This window comes from Microcebus murinus, chromosome 22 (genome assembly GCF_040939455.1).
Source record: "Microcebus murinus isolate Inina chromosome 22, M.murinus_Inina_mat1.0, whole genome shotgun sequence".
NCBI lineage: Eukaryota > Metazoa > Chordata > Mammalia > Primates > Cheirogaleidae > Microcebus > Microcebus murinus.
Window position 1 is genome coordinate 7,965,203 of NC_134125.1, and position 17,325 is coordinate 7,982,527.

Below are 17,325 nucleotides of genomic sequence, written 5' to 3' on the forward strand. Positions count from 1 at the left end.
TTGTTCTGGCAGGATTATGAAAGCCCTTGCAAAGGCTGGAGTACCTGTCCCTAACGTCATTGACCTCTGTGAAGATTCAAGGTAAAGCTCAGATGTACTTTTGCCATTGCATATTCAACCTACAGGAGTGAAAAGCCTATTTGCTAATTCAAATTCCAGATTGTTCAAGACAAATAAAATTTGGGTAGGAGAGAAAAGAGACTTTATAGCAACCTCCCCCAGAAGTTCTCAGATTTTTAAGTTATCCTGAAAGATCAACATATGCCTGCTTTTATGAGATTGGTAGAAAACATCTTTTTGAACATTCCAAAAATATATATTCATCTAGTTTCATGTTGCTTGTTTTTGTTAATTTTTTATTGTGGTCTTTCTAAACTATTTGAAACAGCTTTGTAACAAGTCTTTTCTCTTTTTGCCCAACTTTTTATTTTTTTGAGATAGAGTCTCGCTTTGTTGCCCAGGCTAGAGTGAGTGCTGTGGCGTCAGCCTAGCTCACAGCAACCTCAAACTCCTGGGCTCAAGCAATCCTCCTGCCTCAGCCTCCCGAGTAGCTGGGACTACAGGCATGAGCCACCATGCCCGGCTGATTTTTTCTGTATATATTAGTTGGCCAATTAATTTCTTTCTATTTATAGTAGAGATGGGGTCTCACTCTTGCTCAGGCTGGTTTCGAACTCCTGACCTTGAGCAGGCTGCCCACCTAGGCCTCCCAGAGTGCTAGGATTACAGGTGTGAGCCATCGCACCCGGCCTTTGCCCAACTTTTTATAATTACGAAAATTTGGAAACATACAGAAAAGGTGAAAGAGGAAAAAATAGTGTAATAAATACCTATTTATGCTTTACCTAGATTAAAACATTATTAACATTTTGCCACATTTGCTTTCTGTGTATATATGTATATGTGTATAATATATATGTAATTATTTTTTTGACTGACCTTTTGTAGTAAGTTTCAGACGGCACACATCTCTTTAGATAAAGATGTTTTCTTCCATAACCACAGCCCCATTATTTTACCTAAGATAATTAATAATAATTTAATAATATTATTTAATATCTACACCATCTTTGAATTTCCGCAATTATCCCAGAGATGTCTTTTGTAAGTTTTTCAACTCAGGATAAATATTTATAATGGTAGAATTTTCAAAATAATTTTTTATTTTTTTATTTTATTATTTTTTTTTTGAGACAGAGTCTCACTCTGTTGCCCAGGGTAGAGTGTCATGGCATCAGCCTAGCTTACAGCAACCTCAAACTCCTGGGCTCAAGCAATTCTTCTGCCTCAGCCTCCCGAGTAGCTGGGGCTGCAGGCATGTGTCACCATGCCCGGCTAATTTCTTCTATATATATTAGTTGGCCAATTAATTTCTTTCTATTTATAGTAGAGACTGGGTCTTGCTCTTGCTCAGGCTGGTTTCGAACTCCTGACCTTGAGCAATCCACCCACCTAGGCCTCCCAGAGTGCTAGGATTACAGGCATGAGCTACTATGCCCAGCCCAAAATAATTTTTTAGAGTAGTAAACTGACTACTAGTAATGACTAAAAGGTAGATTAATTACATGTCAGCAGGTCACTTTAATACTACTGGGTAGTGTATGTTATACAGTTCCTACTACCAAAACATGATTAAAACAACTCAATAACAAGAAGGGATATTTATTGAAGCCTCATTGGAACCGGACACCAGGCCAGGCACTGTATATATTTGCTCACTTAATTTTTACAATTACCTTTGAAGTCAGTATGTTTTACAGATTTAAAAACAACAAAAAATCCCACCAAAGCATAAAGGGAGAAAATGGTCCTGGACAAATAAGAACAAAAAAGCAGAAAAAAAAAAAAAAAAAAAACAGAAAAGAAAAAACCCCAAACCCCAAAGCTCAGAGAGGTTTGGTAAGTTTCTCAGGGTCACACTGCTAGTAAAGAGCAGAGGTGGGATTTATACCTGGTTCTGTAGGACTCTAAAGTCTCCCTCATATCCTCGCCACTTTCTACATTGTCACACTTAAACCCATTCTGATGGCTTCTACAAATGGATCAAAGATAAGAGAGCAGCATGGTGGCAAAGAAGTATATGTGTGTGTGTGTGTGTGTGTGTGTGTGTGTGTGTGTGTGTGTGTGTGTGTGTGTCAGCTGGGAGAAGGGATATTTCTATGCCCTGTGCTTATGTGCAAAGGAAAAAGGAAGTGTTCAGTCTTCTGGGTCTGAACTCTGCACCAGCACTCAACCCGTACACCCAGGGACAGTTAGAGCAGGGCCATGACTCACAGCCCTCCACATTAGCAGTTGGGCCCCTGAAACACCCTGTCTGTTTCATCCCTTCCAGCATCATTGGTACCCCCTTCTATTTGATGGAGTACTGCCCAGGTGTCATCTATAAAGACCCTTCCCTGCCAGGCTTGGAGCCCAGCCAGAGGCGAGCCATATACACTGCCATGAACAGAGTCCTGTGCAAAATCCACAGTGTGGACCTCCAGGCTGCAGGCCTGGAAGACTACGGGAAGCATGGTGAGCTAGAGGCACATTGCCCATGCTGGTTATTTTATCACTAGCAGCTCTGCTTTTAAGATTCGAATGGTTTCAGCTATTCACACACCAGGTGTTTGCTAAATGTAAAGTGAACTTCAGCTTCTTCCTTGGAAATCCAGTGTAGTTTTAATGAGGTGTTGCTGACTTGGACATTTTAGCCTTGGATAAATCCCTTCACAGACTAACTATATGGACTACAGAATCTCTCTCCTCTACAACTTTTATCTCACTAGACCATTTAAATTTTTGTTTTTTCTGATACTGGCCAAGGGTATTTAAGATATTTTTCGTTTCCAATAGCGTGCATGCAAACGTGAACGTTCCTAAAACCCGCTGGACTTTCTGTAAGAAATGTGGCAAGCACCAACCCCACAAAGTGACACAGTACAAGAAGGGCAAGGATTCTCTGTATGCCCAGGGAAAGCGGCGTTATGATAGGAAGCAGAGTGGCTATGGTGGGCAGACTAAGCCGGTTTTCTGGGAAAAGACTAAAACTACAAAGAAGATTGTGCTGAGGCTTGAGTGTGTCAAGCCCAACTGCAGATCTAAGAGAATGCTGGCTATTAAGAGATGCAAGCATTTTGAACTGGGAGGAGATAAGAAGAGAAAGGGCCAAGTAATCCAGTTCTAAGCGTCTTTTATTTATTATGAAGACAATAAAATCTTGAAGTTAAAAAAAAAGGATATTTAAGATACATTTTGCTCCAATTTTCACCCCTTCCCATAAATATTCTTTTCAACAGTGATAGTTTTTTGGTCTTGTTTTTTAGAGACAGGGTCTCACTCTGTTACCCAGGCTAGAGTGCAGTGGTATTGTCATAGCTCACAGCAACCTCAAACTCCTGGGCTCAAGCAATCCTACTGCCTCAGCCTCCCGAGTAGCTGGGACTACAGGCATGTGCCACCATGCCCGGCTAACTTTTGCTATGTATTTTTAGTTGGCCAATTAATTTCTTTCTATTTTTAGTAGAGATGGGGTCTCGCTCTTGCTCAGGCTGGTCTCGAATTCCTGAGCTCAAAGGATCCTCTTGCCTTGGCCTCCCAGAGTGCTAGGATTACAGGCATGAGCCACCATGCCCAGCCCACATTTGACTTCTTATGGTAGTTTTCAAACTAACAGAAACGTTAAAATAGTACAATGAATAACAATATGCCTACCACTAATCTCAACAATGGTTAACTTTTGCCATATTTGCTGCTTATCTCTCTCTCTCATATTATATATAGATATGTATATATGTATATTTGTATGATTAACAAAGTTGTATCAAGACAAAGTTGTAGAGACTATGACACTTCATTCCTAAATACTTTAATATGAGTTTTCTAAAAATAAGGACATTTCGTACCATCATCATATCCAAGAACATTTGCCATTTTAAGTGGGTTTTTTTCCAAATCAGGATCCAATCAGGGAATCTAGAACAGTCTCCCACTTGTTTTTTTTAAATTATTATTTTTTTTTTTTTGAGACAAGAGTCTCACTCTGTTGCCTGATCTAGAGTGCCGTGGCGTCAGCCTAGCTCACAGCAACCTCAGACTCCTGGGCTCAAACGATCCTCTCGCCCCGGCCTCCTGAGTAGCTGGGACTACAGGCACATGCCACTGCACCTGGCTAATTTTTTCTGTTTTTAGTTGGTTGGCTAATTTTTTCTATTTATAGTAAAGATAGGGTCTCGCTCTTGCTCAGGCTGGTCTTGAACTCCTGAGCTAAAGCAGTCCTCCTGCCTTGACCTCCCAAAATGCTAGGATTACAGGCATAAGCCACTGTGCCCGGCCTTTAATGAACTTTTTAAGAGACCAAGTCAGTTGTTTTACAGATTTGTCTCTGTTATTTCCTTGTGGTTTCATTTATTGCTATCTTCTATTTCTTGTAATTCTTAAAAACTGGCAGATAGTCCTAAAGGCTTGATTCGTTTCCAATTAAATTCCTACGGATTTTGATCTCCACGTCTCACAGCCCAGGGCATCCTCCACAGGGCCAGCATTTCGATGCAGTGGACTCTGCAGAAGGAGGCTGACTTCTCTGTCCTTGTCTTCAAAGGCTTCATCGTCTGGGGAACATTTTTCTTTTAGATAAGGAGTGAAGGCTTGGCTTAGAGCCAGGGACCTAACACTTTTTTTTATTAATTATTATGTTATTAATAGTGGCAATTAGTAATTGTCAATTGACAGCTAATAATAGGGACATTAATAATGGCCACCACCTGTAGGGCAGCCTTCTCTGCTGGCACCGTGCTTGGTGCATCATGTATGGATTTCACGTAGTCTTCTCGACAACCCTGCGGAACACAGGCATCAGTATTCTTGCTGCACCAGTGAAGCAGTGGTGGCTCAGAGAGGTTAAACCAAGTGAGGAGCTAGACCATGGCCTGGGTTGACTCCAGAATTCATTCTGGTTTATGTTCCTAGACGTAACTTTCGAGTCCCTTAACTGTGGCATCTCTTGAGTTTCTTAGCAAGCAGCTGATTGGTAATGGTAAACACTCATGTTGTACTCACCACATGCCAAGAACAGTTCCAAGGGCTGTATTTTATCCTCCCAACAGCTCTGTGAGGACCATCTCAAGATGAGGAAACGAAGGCATAGAGAGGTTAAGTAACCTGCCTGAGATCATCACATAACTAGAGAATGGCAGAACTGGGGTTCAGATCCTAGCAGTTGGGCTCCAGAGTTCATGCTCTTAGCCAACCACTATTGTGTAGACTAAAAGGGATTATTAAAGGCTATTAGGAAGCTCACAAGATCTTTAAGAGGGCCAGGGATCATGCTTGGAGGCCAGGTGGCTGGGAACAGTGCCCAGACCACACTCATCCAGCCAAGACTAAACAGCCAGTGGCTTCCACCTTGAGGCAGCGGGAGCATTTGCATGGGGAATGTAGGAGTGTATTCAAAGCTGTAGTTCAAAGCTGTGGTGCCAGTGGAGAGTGTTACAAAGGGTTTTACCACGCCGGTTAATTTTTGAAACTTTTGTAGTTTGTTGAAATAGCACACCATGTTCTAATCCTCTTTCCCTAGGGGACTATATTCCTCGCCAGGTGCAAACCTGGATTAAGCAGTACCGAGCCTCGGAAACCAGCACCATCCCGGCGATGGAGAGGCTCATCGAGTGGCTGCCGCTCCATCTCCCCAGTCAGCAGAGGACCACGGTGGTGCACGGCGACTTCAGGTGGACGAGGCGCTAGGAGAGCTGAAGATGATGGCAAGGGCATTGGAAGGGCCCAGTGTACAGTGGGAATTACTCCCATTGCAGAGTCTCCTTGTGCCTGGCCTTTTAAGGCAGCGTTTCTCACCCTCGGCACTGTGACATTTTGGGTTAGATAATTCTTTGTTGTGGGGGCTACCTGTGCACCGTGGGATGTCAAGCATCATCCCTGGCCTCTACCCACTAGATGCCAGTAGCACGTCCTCCCCCCACAAGCTGTGACAACAAAAATGTTCATGGATACTGTCCAGTGTCCCCAAGGAGGGCAGCGTCACTCTCCATTGAGAACTACTATTTGCCGATAAGGCAGAGTGAGGTGTCTCTTACCTCCCAAGGGGTTGGGCAATGGACACTCCTGTTGGTTGTGGAGTGAAAGGAATGAGAGAGTGGATGTGGTCTTCTTGGGCTACATGACGAGTCTATAGTGTGGCTAAAACTGGAACTTCAATGTGCCTCATATCCAGCATGAGTGTCTAGCTTCATCTTGTCTCTTGCTGTGAAAACTGCCCCCTAGGTGTTTGGGTAGCTTTTGTAGTGTTTTCTGCTTCCTTGCAGCACCTGGAGATCTGCTTTTGATCTGAGCACGCCTTATTTGGGCCTCTGATGCATTTGGTTGTTTTTTTGCCCATCTGGGGAACTGTGCCTTTTATTAAACAAGGCTAGACAGTAAAGGCTTATTTTAAAGACACTTCTTTGTATTCCAAATGAGATTGGCTTTTCTTTACTAGCTTGACCTGTGTTACTTGTTCCTGGCTTCTTCCTTTAGCCACCTTTGGGGAATCCCCCTGCATCTGAGAGTGGCCAGCAAGACTTTCTCCATGTCGCGTGGTTGTCCACGAGCGTATGATGCATATGCTCTCGTGTCAGTCCTGGCTGACTGTACCAAGGGATTTCCCCACACTGCCTTGAACTCGGCATGCGGCTGGGCTGCAGCCGGTTCCCCCGTCCAACTTCTCCCTCCATTTGGGGACTCTGGAGCACCAACAGGACTCTCCTTGCCAGCCACTGCCACCCATTTCTTTTGGTGGCCTTGGTGTCACCAGCCTACAACAGCTGTTCCGTGGACCTTGTCTTTGCCTCTTTTTGCATCTTGAGTGTCTGTGAATGTGATTAAGCGCACAGGGGCAGGAGACATCCAGCAGTGGCTTGAGCACCTCTTCCCTTAGCTGTAATGAAGTATGATGACCTTTTAGGAAAGACGGCCTCTGATTTTAGACAGTATGCTGCCACTTATAGATCATCACTTACAGTCAAAGGTTTTTCCATCTGTTGATAGTGGAGGAACATTGCTTCCATCTCCTAGAGCTGATCAGTGGCAGTAGGAGCATGAACTGGTACAACTACATTGAAAAGTAATAGCCAATAACGTAGGAGATGGGACTAGGCGACAGCTCATAATTCCTCTTCTGGAGAAGCATTTGCACCTGGGTGCCAGGAAACTCAGACAAAGGTATTCCCATTGGTCATTCCTATGACTGTAATACAGGATAAATTGTGATTTGTTCATATGCAGGAATTCTAATTTTTAGTGGGTAAAATAAACTAATTTGCGGTACATAAGTCATCATAAAAAAGATAATGCTGAGTAGAAAAAAGTAAGTCCCAGGCTGGGCGAGGTGGCTTATACCTGTAATCCCAGCACTTTGGGAGATAGAGGCAGGAGGATTGCATGAGGCCAAGAGTTCAAGACCAGCCTGGGCAACATAGCAAGACCCTATCTCTAAAAAAAAAAAAAAGGAAATTCCAAAAGTATATATATGTGTGTGTGTGTATAAAATTTATGTAAATTTTAAAAGAATTGAAAGAGCACTATATGTGGTTTATAGATACATATACAGATAAGAAACATAAAAATATCTGAGATTGATATTAATATACACCAACTTCAGGATGCAGTTATTTTTGAGGAAGGAGGGAAAGGAATGGGATGAAGGCCATTAGCTACATCTATTATATATATTTATATATATATTTAAATCTGAAGCAAATATAACAGAAGCAGATATGACATCTGTTAAATCTGGAAGATGGCCACATGAGTTCTATCACTCTCCATATTTTTCTGCATGTTGATTATTTCTTTTTCTTTTAAATAAAGTATGCATTAGAGAGGACCCTGGCAGGAAACAGACTTAAAGAGGCCATTTGAGGAGAGTTCAATACAGGGGTATAGCATGGCTTAGAGGAGCCACTGAGGAGCAGTGTGAACCCTGGGGCTGGCAGCGGTGGGGGCTCCTTACCAGCCCTAGGTCTGAAAGAGCAGTTGTGTGCTCCGGGTCTTACTGCTGTATAACAAACTACTCCAGACCTGAGTGGCTGTAAAGGGGGACTCATTATTTTGCTCATGCATCTTTGCAGTCTGGGGACAGGACAGCTTTTTCAACTGGGTGGCTCTCAGGCTGGGGCTGAGCTAGCATGCTGGGCCTTGGGCAGAGAAGACACAAATAGCTGTGCTCCTTGGGTCTCTCTGTCTCTTTGTGGTTTCCCTCATGGTTTCTCCAGCATGGTGGCATGTGGGTAGCTAGATTTCTAATGTTGCAACTGTGGGCCCCAAAGGTGTGTGTTCTGAGAGAGGGAGGTCGGGCGGAAGTCCTATTACCTTTTCTGTCGTCATGTAGTCTTGGGAAGAGCCCTTAGCTTCACTTTCACCTGCATTATATTTGTTAGAAGTGAGGTGCTTCAATGGGGGAAGAATTAGACTCTACTTTTTGCGGGAGCAGTGTCAAAGAATTTGCATACCTATTTTAAACCCCTTACAGGGAGAGAGTAATTCCCACAACCCAGAGAGGGCAGCTCTGTGGGGAGCTCTGCCTGGCCAAAGTGGTGGCCCTTAGTAGAGAGAATTGCAGCCACCCGTCAGCTGTCTACAGAGCAGGAGCTGGGGGAGTAGATAACCAGGCCCCTTCCTATCCCCTGCGGCTGCCTCGATTGCTGAGTCCAGCTGCAAGCCAGAGAGCACAAGGGAGCCTTTGAAGCAGGCACAGAGAGGGCAGGGAGTGGGCCTGGAGGGGCAGAGTCTGCCCTGGTGGTCAGTTTCCTTAGAGTTGTCTCTCCTTCCTTTTGTGCCTTTGCAGGCTCGACAACCTGCTGTTTCATCCAGAAAAGCCAGAGGTCCTTGCTGTGCTTGACTGGGAACTTTCTACCTTAGGCGACCCCCTTGCCGATGTGGCCTACAACTGCCTGGCTCACTACCTGCCATCTAGTTGTCCCATGCTGAGAGGTAGGAGCCTCCGCTGGGGGCAGAGAGGGACAAGCCAGCTCCATTCTCCAAGCTTTTGGAACAAACTCAGCGGAAGTAGTTTGTGATTGGGCTGGGATGTGAATGTGGGGTCCTGGTGGTTTTGGTAAAACCTGTAAGTGGAACACATTCTTATCACATTTGGGAGGCAATGGGTGTGGGATGTATGTTAGGTGAAAAGTAAGCCTGCTGAGGCACCTCTCATGCTTTCACATAGCTGACTTCTACTTAGACTTTTAAATTAAAAATATGCTTATTGTAAAAATATTGGAGGTACCATGATAGCAACAACAACAAAAAACAGTTAAAGGCCAGGCGCGGTGACTCCTAGCACTCTGGGAGGCCGAGGTGGGTGGATTGCTCGAGGTCAGGAGTTCGAAACCAGCCTGAGCAAGAGCAAGACCCCGTCTCTACTAAAATTAGAAAGAAATTAATTGGCCAACTAAAAATATATATACAAAAAATTAGCCAGGCATGGTGGTGCATGCCTGTAGTCCCAGGCTGAGGCTGAGGCTGAGGCTGAGGCAGGAGGATCGCTTGAGCCCAGGAGATTGAGGTTGCTGTGAGCTAGGCTGATGCCACGGCACTTACTCTAGCCTGGGCAATAAAGTGAGACTGTCTCAAAAAAAAAAAAAAATTAAAAAAATAATAACAAAAATAAAGACATTTTGGTTTAATTCCTATTTGGATATATATTTGTTTCTAATTTTTTAAAATATTACCTCATCCTTACCCCCGCAAAAAAAGGCAATGAGCATCTTTGTAGTAATATTTTTGCTTCTGTGTAAAAATATCTAGGATTAATTCTTAGGAATGGAATATATTACATGATTCTAAATCATGAAAATATCACAAATGAAGCAAATCAGTGAAATTTTTAAATTTTTTGTAATTACCTTTTTCACAGTTTGGTGAGATCCCTCTTTCAATGCCATTTTTATCAAATGACTGGTTGAAGATTATGAGCACCCCCCTGAACTGTGGTCTGGATGGAACTGGAAGACCCCATTCCTTCCTTTACTGCCAATTTAGGCTGAAACTTTAAGAGCCAATTTGTGAACAATAAATGCCTGGATTCCCAGTCATCTGAGGGAGGAAGAGCTACTGAAATCTCAAGCTAACCCTTAGAACTAGTTGTGAAACTAGTTTCCAAGGGACATAGTGATTTTCAGAATTTAAAGACCTATCAGCCACAGAGAAGTGTAGTGTCATTGACTGCCCAGGAATGACTTTGTCTTTCTCCCAGGTTTTAATGACCGTGATGTGACTCAGCTGGGAATCCCTACTGCAGAGGAGTATTTCAGGATGTACTGTCTTCACATGAGGATCCCTCCCATTGAGAACTGGAACTTCTATATGGCTTTCTCCTTTTTCCGCGTGGGTGCCATCCTGCAGGGTGTCTACAAGCGATCTCTCACAGGTAACAGGATGGCTACCCCGCAGAGCCAGCCTGAGGGTGTGAGTCACAGCCAAGATGGGCTTCCACCTTTCTCACGTGTGTGTGACTATATCTGAAGGTTACATTTCCAGAATTATAAAAGGCTTTGGAGGGACTGGTTTGGCCAGGATTCTGTAAGATTCAGTTAATCCAACCATTTGTCATATATATTTCCTGTAAAACATTTAAACTTGTTTTCTAATGATTAAAATAATGCATTATAAATATAACATATATTATAATAATATATAAATATAAATATAATATAATAAAACAAAATAGAATATAATAAATATAATAAAATATAAATATAAATAATAAATATAAATATAAAATAATGAAAATTTTTTTCAGTTAAAGTATACATGCATATGATAAAAATTCAGTCATACAGAAGAATATAAAATTATTTTCCGGCTAGACACCATGACTCACACCTGTAATCCTAGCACTTTGGGAGACTGAATTGGGAGGATTACTTGAGGCCAGGAATTTGAGACCAAATTGAACAACATAATGAGATCTCATCTCTATATAAAAATGAAAAAAAATTAGCTGGGCATGGTGGTGCTCACCTATAGTCCCAGTTACTTGGGCGACTGAGGCAGGAAGATTACTTGAGCCCAGAAGTTCAAGGTCGTAGTTAGCTATGATGATGCCACTGCACTGTAGTCCAGAAAACAGAGCAAGACCCTGTCTCAAAAAAAAAAAAAAAACAAGAAAAGAAAAAAATTATTTTCTGTCTTCCCAATATTGTTCCTCAAAGATAAGTGTAACTGTTGAGAGTTCCTTAAACCTGCCAATTTTTTTCTATATATCTGTCTTCTCTTTCCTCCTCTTTTTACACAAATGTGATCTGCTTACATGTATTTTTCAGAACTTTGTTTTTTTAAATCTTTTATGCTTAAGAATTTCTATGTGCCGGGTGTGGTAGCTCACGCCTATAATCCTAGCACTCTGGGAGGCCGAGGCGGGAGGATCACTCAAGATCAGGAGTTCGAAACCAGCCTGAGCAAGAGCGAGACTCCCATCTCTACTATAAATAGAAAGAAATTAATTGGCCAACTAAAAATATATAGAAAAAATTAGCCAGGCATAATGGCACATGGCTGTAGTCCCAGCTACTAGGGAGGCTGAGGCAGAAGGATTGCTTAAGCCCAGGAGTTTGAAGTTACTGTGAGCTAAGCTGACGTCATGGCACTCTAGCCTGGGCAACAGAGTGAGACTCTGTCTCAAGAAAAAAGAAAAGACTTTCTGTGGAATATTTGCATGTGTGTAAATATATTTGGGTATTTAACAACTATACAGGGCAAATTCCTTGCTTTGTTTTTCACTTAACAGTATTTCACACAGAGACGTTTTCACATGAGTATGTACAAGTCTATATCATTCTTTGATTTCTATAGAGCATTACAACGTATGGATATACTATAAGTTATTTAATCAGTTACCTGACTGATGTCCATATGAATTATTTGCAGATTTTTGCAATTACAAACAGGTTGGTGGACATCCTTTCTCATATATATGTAAATATATCTGAAGGTTAAATCCCCAGAATTAAAATTGCTGGCCCAAGGCCTCTTGGCAGTGGCTCCGGGTCATGGTCCTCAAATTTGGCTCAGAATAAATCTCTTTAAAATTAAAAAAAAAAAAAAAAAAAAAAGAATTAAAATTGCTGTGTGGCAATATACATAACCTTAACACTTGTACTCCCATAATATGCTAAAATAATAATAAAAAAGTATGTGCATTTAAAATTTTTATAGGTGCTGACAAATTGCCCAGTAAGAGGATTGCTATCAGCATACCCCAAGCTTGCTGGCAGCACGCACTCTCAGCCAGGTTGCTAGATTCTTCTGAGACAGTCAGTTGTGGTAGGGAATTGATCACTCATTCACAAGCATCTGAGTCCTACTAAGCACCAGCACTGTGTCAAGTGGTCCTAGAGTACAGAGTTGTGAGCAAGTGTCTAGAGGAAAGTCAGTGTCTGGAGAATCTCTAGTTTGAACTCTCACATCATCTGATAAGCAGGGTTCCCAGTCAGCAGGAATTCCTAGAGATGATATTTTTCTCTCCTTTGGATAGCATTAGTTCTAAGCCACCATTTCTCTTTTTTGTTATGGCTTTGCAGTAAAAACTAACCGAAAACATTTAATTAAACAGGATGGCTGCTAAACCCTAAACCCTATGGGGATGAACAGGCCTGATTGCCTCTGACATTTCCCAGTGCTGTGAGTTCTCTGTGTTCCCTGCTCCAGTGCCCTGGGGATAGCCAAATAGGTTTGCCCACTAAGAATTACCCATTTTACAATCTCCCGCTGGATTGTTCTCCACTTGCCTATCAGGAAGGAAGCCCTTCGGCTCACGTGGACCATTTTGACTTGGCTTCAGGCTTCTCTTGGCTGGGAAGTGAAACACCCATGTTTGCCACCACACAGAAAAATAGGTGTGCTGTCCTTTCAGGCCTTTATTCCTCTGATCCCAATGGTGCACTCCCTTCCCCCCACCACAAGCCAGCCAGACATACAGGAAGTGGCTTAGTTTTCTCACATAAAAATAATGAAATCCATTTTTTGAAAAAATAATATAAAAACATCCGATGGGCCAGGCGCAGTGGCTCACGCCTGTAATCCTAGCACTCTGGGAGGCCGAGGTGGGTGGATTACTCAAGGTCAGGAGTTCAAAACCAGCCTGAGCAGGTTCATAGTCGGTACCAGTCACGGTTCTCTCTCCTCCAGTGATTGGTGGCTACAGACATTCAGCATTCTCATCGATGGCCACCGAAATTCTAGAAAGGATAAAGTGCTTATGACAGCAATTCAGGTGGACGCCAGTGAGGTGTCTCTTACGCTGGGACTACATTTGGGAGAATATACCAGAAGCAATAGCTTTAAATCAACCCAAGCTCATACGAGTGGCTTTCTCAGAGACAACGCAGCAGTCTGAGAGCGAGATCCAACTAAATAGAAAAAAATTAAGACTGCAACTCATACTCTGTTAGAAGAAGAAAATCATTGTGAATAACAATGAATTTGAGGAGAATATCTCTCCCTTCAATGTGCCGTGTACAGTCTGAGCGACGAGGGGAAAATGCAGCCCTCTTGCAGTCACCGGCCTCCCTGTGCCACTGCAGCACGGGGGGTGGGTGTCTGGTTCCCAACTGACCCACCAGGGCTTAGGTCCATACCCAGCACCCAGAAAGTGCTCAGTAAAGACCTGTTGAGGTCCAGTGGGCTGATTCTCTGCTGGATACCAAAGAATTTGGTTCTTAACTCAGTAAGGAATAGTGTAAGCTATCTTTAATACCAAAGCTGCACAAAAATGCCTTTCTTTTGAGACCTACCAGTTGACTGTGGCAGGAGCTGGAAGAAAAATGGACCTCTGTGAAGATCTGTTTATGAATATAAAGACAATGAGGGAAATAGTCTTTTGGAGACATGGAAATGCTAAAACTAATACTGGAGAGCTGGCTGTCAAAAAGCCCATTCTAATGAGACAGTATATGTGTAAGAACATGGATGGTCTCAGATGCAGTGCTCTGAGTGAAAGAGGCCATACTGAAAGGGCCACATCCCATATGATGTGTGCATTTATGTATTATCTTGGAAGAGACAAACTGTAGGAACAGAGATCAGTGTGCCAGGGATGGAGGGGCAGGGATGTTAAGTACAAAGGGACACAAGAGAAGTTTGAGCGTGATGGAAATATTCTTTATCTTGATGGCAGTGGTGTTTACTTGACTATGGGTTCGTTAAAACTTACTGAGTTGTACACTGAGAGGTGTATGTACATTATATCTTTTTTTTTTTTTTTTTTTTTGAGGCAGAGTCTCGCTTTGTTGCCCAGGCTAGAGTGAGTGCCGTGGTGTCAGCCTAGCTCACAGCAACCTCAAACTCCTGGGCTCAAGCAATCCTTCTGCCTCAGCCTCCCGAGTAGCTGGGACTACAGGCATGTGCCACCATGTCCAGCTAATTTTTTCTATATATATTAGTTGGCCAATTAATTTCTTTCTATTTATAGTAGACACAGGGTCTCGCTCTTGCTCAGGCTGGTTTCGAGCTCCTGGCCTCGAGCAATCCACCCGCCTCGGCCTCCCAGAGTGCTAGGATTACAGGCGGGAGTCACCGCTCCTGGCCTACATTATATCTTAATTTATTTTTTTGCTCTGTTGCCCGTGCTAGAGTGCAGTGGCATCAGCCTAGCTCACAGCAACCTCAAACTACTGGGCTCAAACAATCCTCCTGACTCAGCCTCCTGAGTAGCTGGGACTACAGTCGCACACTACCATGCCTGGCTAATTTTTCCCAGTTTTTTAGTTGCCTAGCTAATTTTTCTATTTTTAGTAGACACTGGATCTCACTCTTGCCCGTGCTGGTCTAGAACTCCTGACCTCAAGTGATCCTCCCGCCTTAGCTTCTCAGAGTGCTAGGATTATAGGGATGAGCCACCATGCCCGGCCTCTTAATGTTTTTTTAATGTGGAAAAAAGTTTAAAAAAAACAGTCTTGATGCACATATTAAAAAAAGAGAAAGAGACAGTGAGAGCAAAATAGAGTTCTGTGTTGGTTGTTGATCCAGAAAACGTGGTGCCTATAAACTGGCCATTCCTCTAATCAATCATGGCACTGCTGTTATCAGTTTCATAGCAGGCGTGGTCTAGGATAACACAGGATTTCTTTTTTTTTTTAATTTTTTTATACTTTTATTTTTTTGTTTTTGATGCATACTGGAATGGAATAACACAGGATTTCTTATAGCCCATCGGTGACAGCAGAAGTGGTTTGGGATATTACTGATTAAATTCAGTTTCTTTAGGAAAGAAGAAATTAAGAGCAGGGAACAGGCAGACCTGAGTTGGACTTTGACCCTGAGCTCACTAACTTTCCAGCTGGGGTGGGTCACCTTCCTCTCTAAGCCTCAGTTTCCTTGTCTTCAAAATGCAGAGTCAAGCAGTTGTATTGCTTTGGGAATTCGATGAGTCGTAATAATAGCTCTCAGCACACTGTCTGGTACATGGCCAGTGCTCAGCAAACAATAGTAGCTGCTGAAATAACAATATTATACGTTAACATTATTACGAAGGGTCGTTTGGGAGTAATCACTGTTTTTCTTTGATTCTACTTAGGGCAGGCAAGCTCAGCAGCTGCTGAACAAACTGGAAAGCTGACTGAATTTATGTTTAACCTGGCATGGGATTTTGCAGTCAAAGAAGGGTTCCGGGTTTTCAAAGAGATGCCAGTCACAAAACCATTAACGAGGTCCTACCACATGTGGGTGGGTCCACGGTCCCCGCTGAGCCCCACAGGCACGAGGAGTTACAGCTCTGTTCCAGAAGCTTCCCCAGCTCATGCTTCCAAGGGAGCTCTGGTGATCTCCCCGGAGGGCCTTTCCCCGCCGGTCAGAGAGCTGTATGACCGGCTGAAGCACTTTATGGAGCAGCATGTGTACCCTGCGGAGCCAGAGCTGCAGGGTCACCAGGCCGCAGCGGACAGATGGAGCCCCTCCCCACTGATTGAAGATCTCAAGGTAAAGCAGCCTGTCGTGAGGCAGGAAGACCTTGTTGACATGGCAGACCCTCAGCTCGCCCTACCAGGCTCATCTGTGCCCTTCCAGGCAGTTAGGATATAGGAGCACTGAGTCGAATTGTCTTTGCTTCCGTAGTCATTGGAAAGAGCCAGCTCTTCATGACTCAGTTTCCATGTCTCTCTTGCTGCGTGACCAGGTCACAGCCAGATAGCTCAGGTGTGACTGTGCAGCCCAGGCAGAGAACTGTTGTGTCTGCGGCTTAGGAAGCCGGGACAGGTGGGTTTATCTTACACATATGTGAATTATGTAAATGTGAAGCAGTGTGCTACATCAGTTAATAAAGTCTCTCTGCAGAATCCATAATGTCAGGGGGCCAAATTGCTTGTAAACTGCGTTTGCATGTCATATGTTATCTCACGGTGATGTTTCTTCAGCTGATGAACAGAAATATCTGCTTTCCTTTGTTGGGGTTACCCTTGGATTCTGTTAATTTTTAAATTATTTGAGATCTTCAGGAGCATAATGCAACCATCATATATTTTTCTAAAAAATAGCATTATCAGGCCAGACTTGGTGGCTCATGCCTATAATCCCAGCTCTTTGGGAGGCTGAAGTGGGAGGATCACTTGAGGCCAGGAGTTTGAGCCTGCAGTGAGCCATGATCAGGTCACTGCACTCCAGTCTGGGGGACAAAGCAAGACCCTATCTCTAAAAAAAAAAAAAGCATTATCAGTTCTTTTCTAGTTATAAACCTATCACAAAATCAGAGCTCAAACATGATAAAAGGATATAACATAGAAGTAAGAGTTCTCTAACCTTCTCTGCCCTCCTAGATAATCACTGTCAACAATTTGGTATATTGTGCTCCCAGCTTTTTTCTATAATATACTAACATATATTATTATTCCTATGTTATGATGGAAACATTCTATATATTCAAATCTCCTGCTTGCTTTTTTTAATCAAGTGAAGTGTCAGCTTTCCACATCAGCACACGGAGGGAGCACATCCGAGGGTCCCACAGTGGGTGCACATTAATGCCATCATTAATTTGCGAAATGCCCTTTCCCTTCATGCTGACCAGCACGCGTGGTCCTTGGCCATCTGACACGAGGCCAGCTGCACAGAAACATTAGAAAAGTAAATACTCATGCAGCAAACACTTTCATTCTCGAAAATGGATGCTTACTATCTTGGAGAACATTCTACTTCTAGTCGTACCTGAATGAAATCATAATGTTAAATAAGATTATTGGGTAGAGTGATGAAATAATAGCCTATGATTTCTATCAAAATTGTGATTGCTACGCATAAATAAGGAAGAGTATTTGGCGATTTACCACACCTATCTCAGATCCTGGGAGGTGAGAATTTAAAGAT

The 17,325-nt window shown here is 43.0% G+C and overlaps 2 protein-coding genes across 4 annotated transcripts in view; both read left to right on the top strand.

Moving 5' to 3' along the window:
• The window catches only part of ACAD10 (acyl-CoA dehydrogenase family member 10), a 47,545-nt gene that overhangs the window by 19,750 nt on the left and 10,470 nt on the right, over window positions 1-17,325 (top strand). For all 3 annotated transcript variants that reach the window (XM_012778372.3, XM_020282927.2, XM_020282928.2), the window contains 6 exons: window positions 13-81; window positions 2,333-2,514; window positions 5,555-5,705; window positions 8,816-8,961; window positions 10,226-10,399; window positions 15,545-15,945. In XM_012778372.3, the coding sequence (XP_012633826.2) occupies window positions 13-81; window positions 2,333-2,514; window positions 5,555-5,705; window positions 8,816-8,961; window positions 10,226-10,399; window positions 15,545-15,945 (1,123 nt within the window). The remainder of the gene's footprint in view (window positions 1-12; window positions 82-2,332; window positions 2,515-5,554; window positions 5,706-8,815; window positions 8,962-10,225; window positions 10,400-15,544; window positions 15,946-17,325) is intronic.
• On the top strand, window positions 2,801-3,317 carry LOC105878697 (large ribosomal subunit protein eL42-like; the record flags this gene model as incomplete). The annotated part of the gene is made up of 1 exon (XM_012778388.2): window positions 2,801-3,317. A coding segment is annotated over one exon (366 nt), but the record flags the coding sequence as incomplete, so codon positions are not given.